Source organism: Portunus trituberculatus, chromosome 45, assembly GCF_017591435.1.
Source record: "Portunus trituberculatus isolate SZX2019 chromosome 45, ASM1759143v1, whole genome shotgun sequence".
NCBI lineage: Eukaryota > Metazoa > Arthropoda > Malacostraca > Decapoda > Portunidae > Portunus > Portunus trituberculatus.
The window spans coordinates 4,889,980-4,899,979 of NC_059299.1; the positions used below are offsets into that span (position 1 = coordinate 4,889,980).

The 10,000-nt window shown below is 43.5% G+C and overlaps 2 protein-coding genes across 2 annotated transcripts; one reads left to right on the top strand and one right to left on the bottom strand.

Moving 5' to 3' along the window:
- The first annotated feature begins 70 nt into the window (after positions 1–70).
- Positions 71–2,786, top strand: LOC123519486. Its single transcript, XM_045280828.1, has 6 exons — positions 71–180; positions 536–849; positions 1,022–1,140; positions 1,267–1,368; positions 1,503–1,604; positions 2,022–2,786. Coding segments are annotated over exons 1-6 (957 nt in total). The 5' UTR covers positions 71–178; the 3' UTR covers positions 2,340–2,786.
- A 1,460-nt stretch (positions 2,787–4,246) lies between these two features.
- On the bottom strand, positions 4,247–8,749 carry LOC123519242 (keratin, type II cytoskeletal 1b-like; the record flags this gene model as incomplete). Its single annotated transcript, XM_045280371.1, has 4 exons — positions 8,620–8,749; positions 6,971–7,275; positions 6,013–6,180; positions 4,247–4,453 (listed from the first exon to the last, which is right to left on the bottom strand). Coding segments are annotated over exons 1-4 (810 nt in total), but the record flags the coding sequence as incomplete, so codon positions are not given.
- Between the last annotated feature and the right edge of the window lie 1,251 nt (positions 8,750–10,000).

Genomic DNA, 10,000 nt, shown 5'->3' on the forward strand with positions numbered 1-10,000 from the left:
GAGGACAAAGAGGATGAACAGGCCCCTTGGACAGCCCCAGGGCGGCCGGTCAGACGGGGACAGCCAAGGGTATAAGGGGCAGACGTCCAGTTCGCCCCTCAGTGCAGCCACACACCTCGCCTTGCCTCCTCCTCCTCCTCCTCCTCCTCCTGCTGGTCTTCCTGCTTCCTCTTGCACGATGTGAGTCCCCGGCGTGTTCCTCCGTCAGTTGCCTGCCGCAGACAACGCGAGTGTTTGAAATATGTTTAAGCAGGATGAGGATCTTTATAGAAACGCGATGCCAGAGTCCTGCAATACGGCAGCTTGACAGCCGGCCAGCCCCACAGCCAGTGCAGACCGCTGTGCCCGCTGTGCGTCCCACGCCAATGTTACGGTGACCTTGGCAGCCCCGCTCGTGCCCCACGTGCACGACTGTGACCGGAAAGAGAAGACACGTCCCGTTCAGTCGCGCTCCGTGCAGCCCTCCATCGTGTGGGGCCGAGAGGTCAGCATCTCTAGGAACAAACGGAAAGATCTGATACGTTTCTTCCTACAGGAACCTCCCAGGCTGCCTGCTGGCGGCGCTGGCACTGCTGACGGCGGCACCGACGAAGGTCAGCTCTGAGAAGCTGTCCGTGCTGCTGCCCAACCAGAACACTGAGTTTGACCTCGAGCATGAGGCGGAACTTGACCTTGACCCGCGGACCAGCCGCCCCAGCCAGGGCCTCTCCCCTCCCCTGGGCCTGCCCATCCCTCCCATCTCCCAGCTGCCCCTGGCCGCGCCCCCCGCCCCGCTGCCCACCGGGCCCCCAGCCTCCCGGGATGACAGGATCACCGTGCTGGTGCAGGACGTGGCGCCGCGCGTCACCGGTGAGTGGCTGGCGGTGCAGGTGTGCCCAGGGGGACCACTGACCACTGACAGTAATTCGGGCTATTTTCTTCTTACCTAACCACCCTGGTCTGTTTCCCTTCTGTCCTTGCCTCCACTTTCCCTCCCGCCACACGTGTGACCACCGCGGCCTTCTTCCTTCTGCCCCTCCAGGCCTGTACGAGTTGCCGGAGGAGGAGTTCAGCCCTGAGGAATCATCCCAGGGGACGTGTGAGGCACAGACTGTGGTGGTGACCTCCAGGGACTTGGTGGTATCCACCTCCATATCACGGGTGAGGGTCGGCTGCTGCATGATGATGATGATGATGAAATAATGAAGAAATTCATGTTCTGAAGAAATGGATGAAAATGAAAACAGTAATAAATAATGTTTGTTCATATGTGTGTACGTTAAACAGGTCACCGTGCCCACCACAGTGGTGCAACGGTACACCACCACACAGGTACAGCTACAAACGGCGCTGCAGACTTCCTACGTCACCCTGCCACCGATTGTACAGGTAAGAGATCAACCCTCAGCACTTCGACATCTTTTATCCGTCCTTTCATTCTGACATATTCATTCATCTATTTATCTATTCATTTTTTAGTTTCCCAAGTGTAGTCATGATTTGTTCTAATTTCCTTCCGACAGACAAACACAGTGACATCGGTGGTGCCCACGACAGTGTACCGCACCTCAACGCGCTACCAGCAGCAGGTGATCACCTCGACACAGGTGCGCCTTCAGACACAGGTGAGTGATGTCCCCACACGTTTCCTTCAGTGACTCAGTGAGTGAAAGGGGAGTGGATGAATTATAAGGGGAGGGAAGTGAATCAATGAATGAATTAGTGAATTAGTGAACGAATTAATGGATGAATTAGTAGATAAATAAACGAGTGAATGAGTGTGAGAATAAATTAACAAAAGAATGAATGAATGAATGAATGAAAGAATGGATGGATGAGAAGCTTAACAATGCAATGCCTTAATAAATGAAATAAAACGAGTAACGACTTCTTTTCCTCTCTCCCTCGTTACATACTTTATTCTTCACTACCTGACTCCCATTCCCTACCTTCCTCACTCCTTACCCTTTCCTCTCCTTCCCTCTCCCCTCCACCACATCTCACCCCGCTTCCCCTCTACTACACTCACCCAATCTCCACAGTTCGTCACCTCCCGCGTCACGGACTACCGCACGGAGACACAAACCAGAATCGTGTACCAAACTGTTTACAGCACCCAAGTCCAGCCCACATACATCACCACCACCGTCACCCAGCAGATCACGCCCTCCTGCCCGCCCCTCCTCATTCCCACGCCCACCAGTGTAGGTTATGAGTATGCACAGCCCACTAATACCTATGGAAGTGATCAGGTTACTCTCCCTCGTACAGTGCTTCGTCAGGCAATAGTTATGGTGTTCCTGTGTACGGTCCGTTTTATCATGCCTACCAAGCCTTGTCGAGAAAGAAGAGGCTGTTGAAAGGGTTACCTTTTGGTGGTTAGGTTGTTAGAGTTCCTTTGGGGTCTTCTTCTTCTTCTTCTTTTTCTTCTTCTTCTTTTTTCTTTTTCTTCTTTTTTCTTCTTAATCTTTTTTTTTTCGTCTATTTCTTTTCTTCTCTTTCTTTTTCTCCTTCTTTCTTCTTTTTCTTCGTCGTCGTCTTCTTTTTTCTTCTTAATCCTTTTTTTTTCTTCTTTTTCTTTTTTCTTTTCTTCTCTTTTTTTTCTCCTTTCTTCTTTTTTTTTTCTTCTTTTTTTTGGTATAGTTTGGTTAATTTGTCTCCTCCAGTCTTCGTATCTCGCCTCTCGTTTTCTTTATCTCTTAGTATTGAGTTCCCTAAGAAAAGGATGAACTAATTGTGTTGTTTTTGTTTTTGTTTTGTCTTGTTTTGTCCGTTTTGTTTGATGAATAAAAGTGATTTTGAACGATTTTTGTTTTGTTTCGTATTTTTTTTTCTCCAGTTGGTTTTGAATGTGTGTGTGTGTGTGTGTGTGTGTGTGTGTGTGTGTGTGTGTGTGTGTGTGTGTGTGTGTGTGTGTGTGTGTGTGTGTGTTTTATCTTCATACCCCCGCAAGAAAAAAAGTAAATATATAAAAAAAAATAACTACAAGATTCACTAAACAATATTGAGCACACACACACACACACACACACACACACACACACACACACACACAGGTAATAACCACCTGAGCGAAGGGCGGAGGAGGCACTTCCCGCTGGAGGGGTGGCCGCAGGGATTCTGGGAAGGAAAGGAGAGAGGGAGAGCGATAGTCGGGAGAGAGAGGGAGAGAGGGAGAGGAGGGAGACGAGGGGGGGAGTTAAGTATGGAAGTTTTGCCGGTTAGGATTGCAACTTTTGTCTTTTCTAATTCTAAGTTGGCCAAAAGTTACTTAAGTATTGTTTCAAGGTCATTCCATTCTCTGACCCCCCCCCTCTCTCTCTCTCTCTCTCTCTCTCTCTCTCTGATGCAAGTGCTCAACCTAACTCTCTTCGTCTTTTTTCTTTAATATTCCCTGAAAACACACGAACAGCTTCATAAATTTGACAATAGTATGGATTATTTTATTTATCTATTTATTTTTTTTATTTTGTGTTGTGTGTTTTTCCTTTCGTGTGTTTCGTCATTGATATTTCCAGTTATGACATTATTTCTCTCTCTCTCTCTCTCTCTCTCTCTCTCTCTCTCTCTCACCGGCAACGCTATACCAGTAATTTCCGCTGGGATGTTGACTTTTCTTCTTCTTTTTTCTTCTTTTTTCCTTTCATAACCTGTAGTCTGGCTCTCTCTCTCTCTCTCTCTCTCTCTCTCTCTCTCTCTCTCTGGTAATGTTAATAGTGCTGCTGCTTTTTCTGACAGTGATGAAGATGATGATGATGATGATGATGGTGATGATGATGATGATGATGATGATGATGATGATGACACTTTCACCACATACACCTTTAAAAAAAAGGGGAAAAATAAAATAAAAGAAAACACCTTTTACCAAAATAATTGCAGTGCACTTTACTGACTTTCATCTTCACCTCAGGACGCAGAGAAAGAGAAAGAGAATAAATAAAGGAATGTACAAAAAGAACGTCAACTGAACACACAAAGATAGAGACAAAGACAGAGAGAAAGAGACAGAGTAAACATAACACACACACACACACACACACACACACACATACATTCACATAAATGAAAATAGACAGACAAATAGAAAAAAGAAAAAAAACAAGAAACAACACAGAAAAACACACAAAAACACACATACAAAATCTCCCTCTTACTAAAACACATACAAACACACAAACACACACACAAAAGATAAAGAAAATGAGAGAAAAAACTATTGATAACCATAAGTAATACCACCACCACCACCACCACCACCACCGCCACCACCACCACCACCACCACCACAAGTATTAGGAGCAGTGACGGTCTGGGTGACGGTGACATAAACTCTCTGCGTGGCTATGGAGGTCTGAGTCACGGGGAAATGTGACGTGAGGGTCTGAGTGAAGTAGGTTGGCTGGAATTCAGTCCTCGTCAGCTGCTGGGTCTCCGTGAGGGTCTGGAACACTGTCTGGAATTGCGTTTGTATCTGGAATGGAAAGCAAAGAGTGAGAGGTGAGGCCTGGAATTGTTTGGAATGATGTCTGGAATGAGGGAGAAAACAAGAAATGAAGTTTGGAATGGTGTTTGTATCTGGAATGGAAGGAAAGAAGTATGGTCTGGAATTGTGATTGGAATGCTGTCTGGAATTATCTGTATCTGGAATGAGGGAAAAGAACAAGAAATAAAGTTTGGAATGGTGTTCGTATCTAGAATAGGAAGGTAGAACAAAAAGTCTGGAATATGTTCTGGAATAGCTTTTGTATCTGGAATGAGGGAGTAGAACAGAAAATGAAGTCTGGAATGTGTTCTGGAATGGCGTTAGCATCAGGAGTAGGAAGATAGAATAAAAGATAAATTCTGGAACGTGGTCTGGAATTTGCATTTGTGTTTGGAATAGAAGATGGAAGAGAGCTTAAAATGAGAGGAATGGAGGAAAAACAACAGAGGAAGGAAAAATGACGAAGGAAATTGTGAGAATGAATGGCGAAAAGGGAAAGGAAAGATAAAAAGAGGATAAGTGGAAGAAAATATGAAACAAAAGTAGAGACAAAATAACAAGAAGGTATCAAGAACGAATAATGAATGAAGTATAGCAAAATAGTAAAAAAAAAGAAGAAAAATTATGGAGGATGGATAATGAAGACGTAACAGCTGATTAAAAAGTAAAAAATGAAGAGATAAGAAGATAATAAAGGAAGGTGTTAAGAATGAATAGTGGATGAGGAAGGGAGAAAGATGTGTAAAGAGATGAAAGTAATATTTATAGGGGTAATAATGATTTAATGGGTAGAGAAGGGAGGCAGTTAAAGGGAGGGACGAGGAGGAAAGGGAGAGGATGGGAGGGGAGAGGAGAGGAGAGGAAGGATGGAGGTAAAAGAGGACAGCGAGGATGGGTAGAAAGCGATAATAGGGTGAAAGGAAAGGGAGGGAGGAAATGATTGGAAAGGGAGAGAGAAACGTGAGAAAAGAGAGGGAAGAAAGTTTAAGGAAGGAGATAGAAGGAAAGAGAAGGAAGAAAGAGAAATAGGTTAAGAGAAAAGGAGAGGTATGGAGAAAGGAAAAGAAAGTGAGGAAAAGAAAGCAAGAAGAGAAAGGAAGGAAAGAAAAGGGAAAGGGAAAAGAATGAAAGTCCATAACAGTTATACCAGGACGCAAAAAAGGCATACAAACCTTAACTCTCTGTCTTACTCTCTATCTTTATCTTCTTATCTACCTGCCTAGCTATCTACCTACCTCCCTATCTATTTTTTTATGAGGCAAGACACACAACGGCTGAGGAAAACAAAATCTAAACAACAACAATAACAAAAGATAAAAATACAAGTCTCTATTTATCTTACTCTCTATCTTTATCTCCTTATCTACCTAATCTAACTATCACTCACCTCTCTATCTATTCTTTGTAACGTAAGGGAGACAACGGCTGAGTAAAACAAGGTCTGAACAACATCAACAACAATAACAACAAAATATATAACTGAACCTACATATCTATCTTACTTTCCCTCTCTCTCTCTCTCTCTCTCTCTTTCTCTTTACTCTCACCTGGTTGTTCTGCTCCGTCCTGGTGACCACAGAGATGAGGGTTGTGGTGGACAGCTGGACTCTGGTACTGAAGGACGTCTCTGTCACTCTCTGGAACTGCGTCTGTGTCAGGATCTGCGTGTCAGTGAGTATCTGGGCCCGTGTCACGTACTTGGTCTCCGTCAGTAGCTGTGGCGAAAGGGTGGAGAGTTAGAGGGTGATGGAGAATGTTAAGGGGAGATGATGGTGATGGGGATGAGGAAATGGGGAAAGGTTTTAAGGGAAAGTGAGGGGTTGGTAGAAGGGAAGGAACAAAAAAAGGTGTGAAGGGAAAGTGAGGGAATGGTAGGAGGAGGATGGGAGGGAAAGGGGAAGGGACAAAGGTGTTAAGGGAAAGTGAGGGGGTGGCAGGAGAGTGATGGGAGGTAAAGAAGGAAGGGACTGGTAAGGTTTTGTGAGATGGGAAGGTATCTTTTTTTTTTTTCTCTCTGTATATTCTTTATGTTTTTTCTTTTTTGTAGCGATGTAGTGTTTATTTTCCCTTTTTTCTCTCCCTCTCTTTTCCTCTGCTTTTTTTATTTATTTTCCCTTTCATCCAATGCCTAATTATAAAAACAAACAAGTAGATAAATAAATAAACAGAATACAATAGATACACGTTAAATCCCAACATACTATTAATTCAACATGACTTAACCAGCTCTTTTTAATCTCTTCAGTACCAGGACGCGTTTTCATATTTATTCTGGTTACTATTTAGCGATTTTACACAGCTTCAGAAACATATTTGGGGATTAGAGCAGTAAAGACTCTGGCCATTAATCTTTTGACCTCCATAAATCTTTCCAAATGCAAATAAAATCACTCAAAAAAATCAAGGTAAAAATGCGTCCCAATACTGAAGGGATTAAAACCTAAATGTAATAGAATAGAAGTGAAGGAAGGATGGGGTTTAGTGGATGGCTTCACGTTTACCCACCTGAGTCCTTGTCTGCACCACTGGCGGCTGGAAGGAGGTGATGACGTCCCTGGAGACAAGAGTGGTGGGAATGATGCGTGTGTGGGTGATCTCCCTGAAGATTGTGGTGGGAATGGCGCGGGTCCTGGTGCTCACAAGGGTAGTAGGAATGAACTGCGTGGCTGTCACTACTGAGACTTCAATGTTTGGTCTGCATGCTCCACCACCACCACCACCTCCACCTCCACCTCCACCTCCTCCACTTGGTGTTCCGTACAAGCCTCCTATTATTCCTCCATTTCCTCCGCCTCCTCCTCCACCGAAGCCACCTCCTGATCCTCCTCCTCCTCCTCCTATTCCTCCTCCATGACTTCCTCCACTTCCTCCTCCCCCAAAGCCTCCCCCTGATCCTCCTCCTGTACCACCACCACCACCTCCTCCTCCTCCTCCTCCTTCGTAGCTACCTCCACCTCCTCCTCCTGGAATAGGAATGACAGGAGGACTAACTCTTTGCACTCCTCCTCCTCCTACCGGCGCTCTGTACACGATACTAGTTCCTCCGCCTCCACTTCCGCCTCCTCCACCTGATATAGGGATCACAGGTGGACTGACCCTCTGTACCTGTAGAAAAAAAAAACGATACTTATTTGATGAAAAATTTCTATAAAGATAAAAAAAAAAAAAAGCAAGTAAAGTAAATTAAGTAGTAATGATGAAGATGATGTGTTAACTGGTCTATTTTTTACTATTCATATAAATATTCAGTTATTATGTGTAAAGGATACGTAATTCTTGTGTGTTTATCTAAAATATTTTATGATTATAACGTGCGTTTTCATATAAAGGCTGTATACTAAACCATATCATCATTACACTAGGTTTGTCATGCATATTCGGGAAGAAAACATTAAGGAAAACAAGGTAAATCTTGTAATATGTTTGTTATTAACGCAAAGGAAACAATAAACAATAGAATTAACTCAAACGTTGAAATTCCTGGAGAAAAGCACAATCTGGCATCTGTCCGTGCTTTCATCTTATCTCACTCCAAGGACTGTTTTAAAAATATAAACTCTGCTGGAAATGTTTACAAAACATTTACATCCACAGATTAATTTTAAGCCTTAATCAAAGTTTATAACACCATAATATGAAACAGAAAGTCAAACTTTACTAAAAGTCCTTAAAGCAAGACTGGCGTTGTTGTTTTGTTGAGTGAGAAAACAGAAGCTAAAGGTGTATTAAAAGATTTCTAGAAGAGTTTGGAAAAAAAGAACGATGGAAATAGTGTAACAGTGAACAAGGAAGCATTGGAAGAAGCAGCAGAAACAAGGGGTGGTTTAGGAGGCGTGAAAAGGTAGTACATAGGTGGATGGTTCCCTCACGTCAACAGCCGTAAACAAGTAAACATCCTGCCATGGTGACAACAGAGGGGAAAGTGGTGTTTACTCTAAGGTGGGAATAGGATCGTTAATGTGCTAAGTGACAGTGACTACTCAAGTATTAAGTGGCAGTGACAACTTAAAGAGGTGAAGTGTTACATTACAGAGCAGTGTTAATTAAGTGGTTGTCATTACTTACTTGCGTGAAGCCAAAATCTTGTCCCGAAGGCTGGCCGAAGTCAAGGGAATTCCCACCACCGCCATTATACGACCCGCCAGCACCACCACCTCCATCACCACCACCGAAGCCTCCTCCAGCTCCCCCCCCTTGGCCGCCGAGGTTGCTGCCGTGTGTGGCGGTGATGGCGGCCAGCAGCGCCGCCATCACCACCATAGCCACTGGGTCACTTGCCGCCATCTCTGCACGGATAGGTCATCAGTTAGGTCAGGGTTAATTCACCCCTTCTCTTCCCTTCCACATTTTCTTTAATTGGTTGTCTATCTTTTTTTTTTCTTTCAATCCCCCTTTAAGAATAAAATAAAAAAAAATCACCAGGTGTTCTTGTGTAGGCGTGGTTCAGCTTAAGTAGTCTAAGTAGTGTGTGGTTTGTTATGTCGTTATCTTGGTTTCTATGGCGTGTTTAAGGTTAACTAGTGTGTTTTGTGGTTAAACATAGAGGGGAAGTTAGTAGTGTGTGGCTCATTGATGTCACTGATCCCTCATTAGGTACACCACGACTTGAAGAGACATCGTATTTTCCCAAGAAACAAGTCACAATTTGAACATTATCAGGCTAAGGTTACCTCCATAATACCTCACAATAGTCACGGAAACACTGAAAACCTTAATACCTTCTCGTAGTTAAGACAGAACTCCCTATGTTTGAGAATACGAACTCCGTGGCCCATTGCAGACTTATTTATTACAACCAGTGAGTCAAGAGCTGTTCTGAAACTTTACCCACAAAAGTTCTTGCCCTAAGTTGCCGCAATCTCAGGAAGCTTGCTAACTTTGTGCATTATACAGCATGAACTGAGGATTGTGGTCTTGTTTTTTTGTAAAGGTGAAATACTGTTACCATCTACGCACCACTCTTAAGAATTCCAAGTAATATTGTAAAGATATGCAATGCTTTTCTCGAAGTAACGTGTTTTAGTGTCTAATATGCGGTTTCACTTGGATTATGTGTGTGTTTTCATCCTCCGGCTGTAATTCGTGGTGAAAGTGGTTATTTACACTAAATTACTTTATATCATATGAGTTTGTAACGTAATAGGTTTCCACTACTACTACTACTACTATTACCACTACTGTTACTATTACATGTACGTACGTAGGCTTCATGCGTAATTATTTTATGCTTATTACGATTATATTTATTATTTTACATATTTAGCGTGTTTCAGGGAGTCTTGCCGCCAATCACGCTTAAAGGTAACGCTTTAGTGCTACATTTACCACCAGTTCACTGTCTAAATATTCTTAGTGGTAACATAATCACGAGAAATGTACGTAAATTTTGTGTGAAGTGAAGAAGTAAGGTGTGTGTGTGTGTGTGTGTGTGTGTGTGTGTGTGTGTGTGTGTGTGTGTGTGTGTGTTGAGTATCCATTATTGTGGTGGCGGGTGGTCAGCTGCAGGGGATGGGAGAGTACTAAAGGATGATTTAG

What these genes read in the sequence shown, in the direction of transcription:
- LOC123519486 (XM_045280828.1), top strand. An exon ending in CGTGGCGCCGCGCGTCACCG is followed by an intron (nt 850 to 1,021) that starts GTGAGTGGCTGG and finishes CTGCCCCTCCAG; the next exon opens with GCCTGTACGAGTTGCCGGAG. An exon ending in CCCTGCCACCGATTGTACAG is followed by an intron (nt 1,369 to 1,502) that starts GTAAGAGATCAA and finishes TCCTTCCGACAG; the next exon opens with ACAAACACAGTGACATCGGT.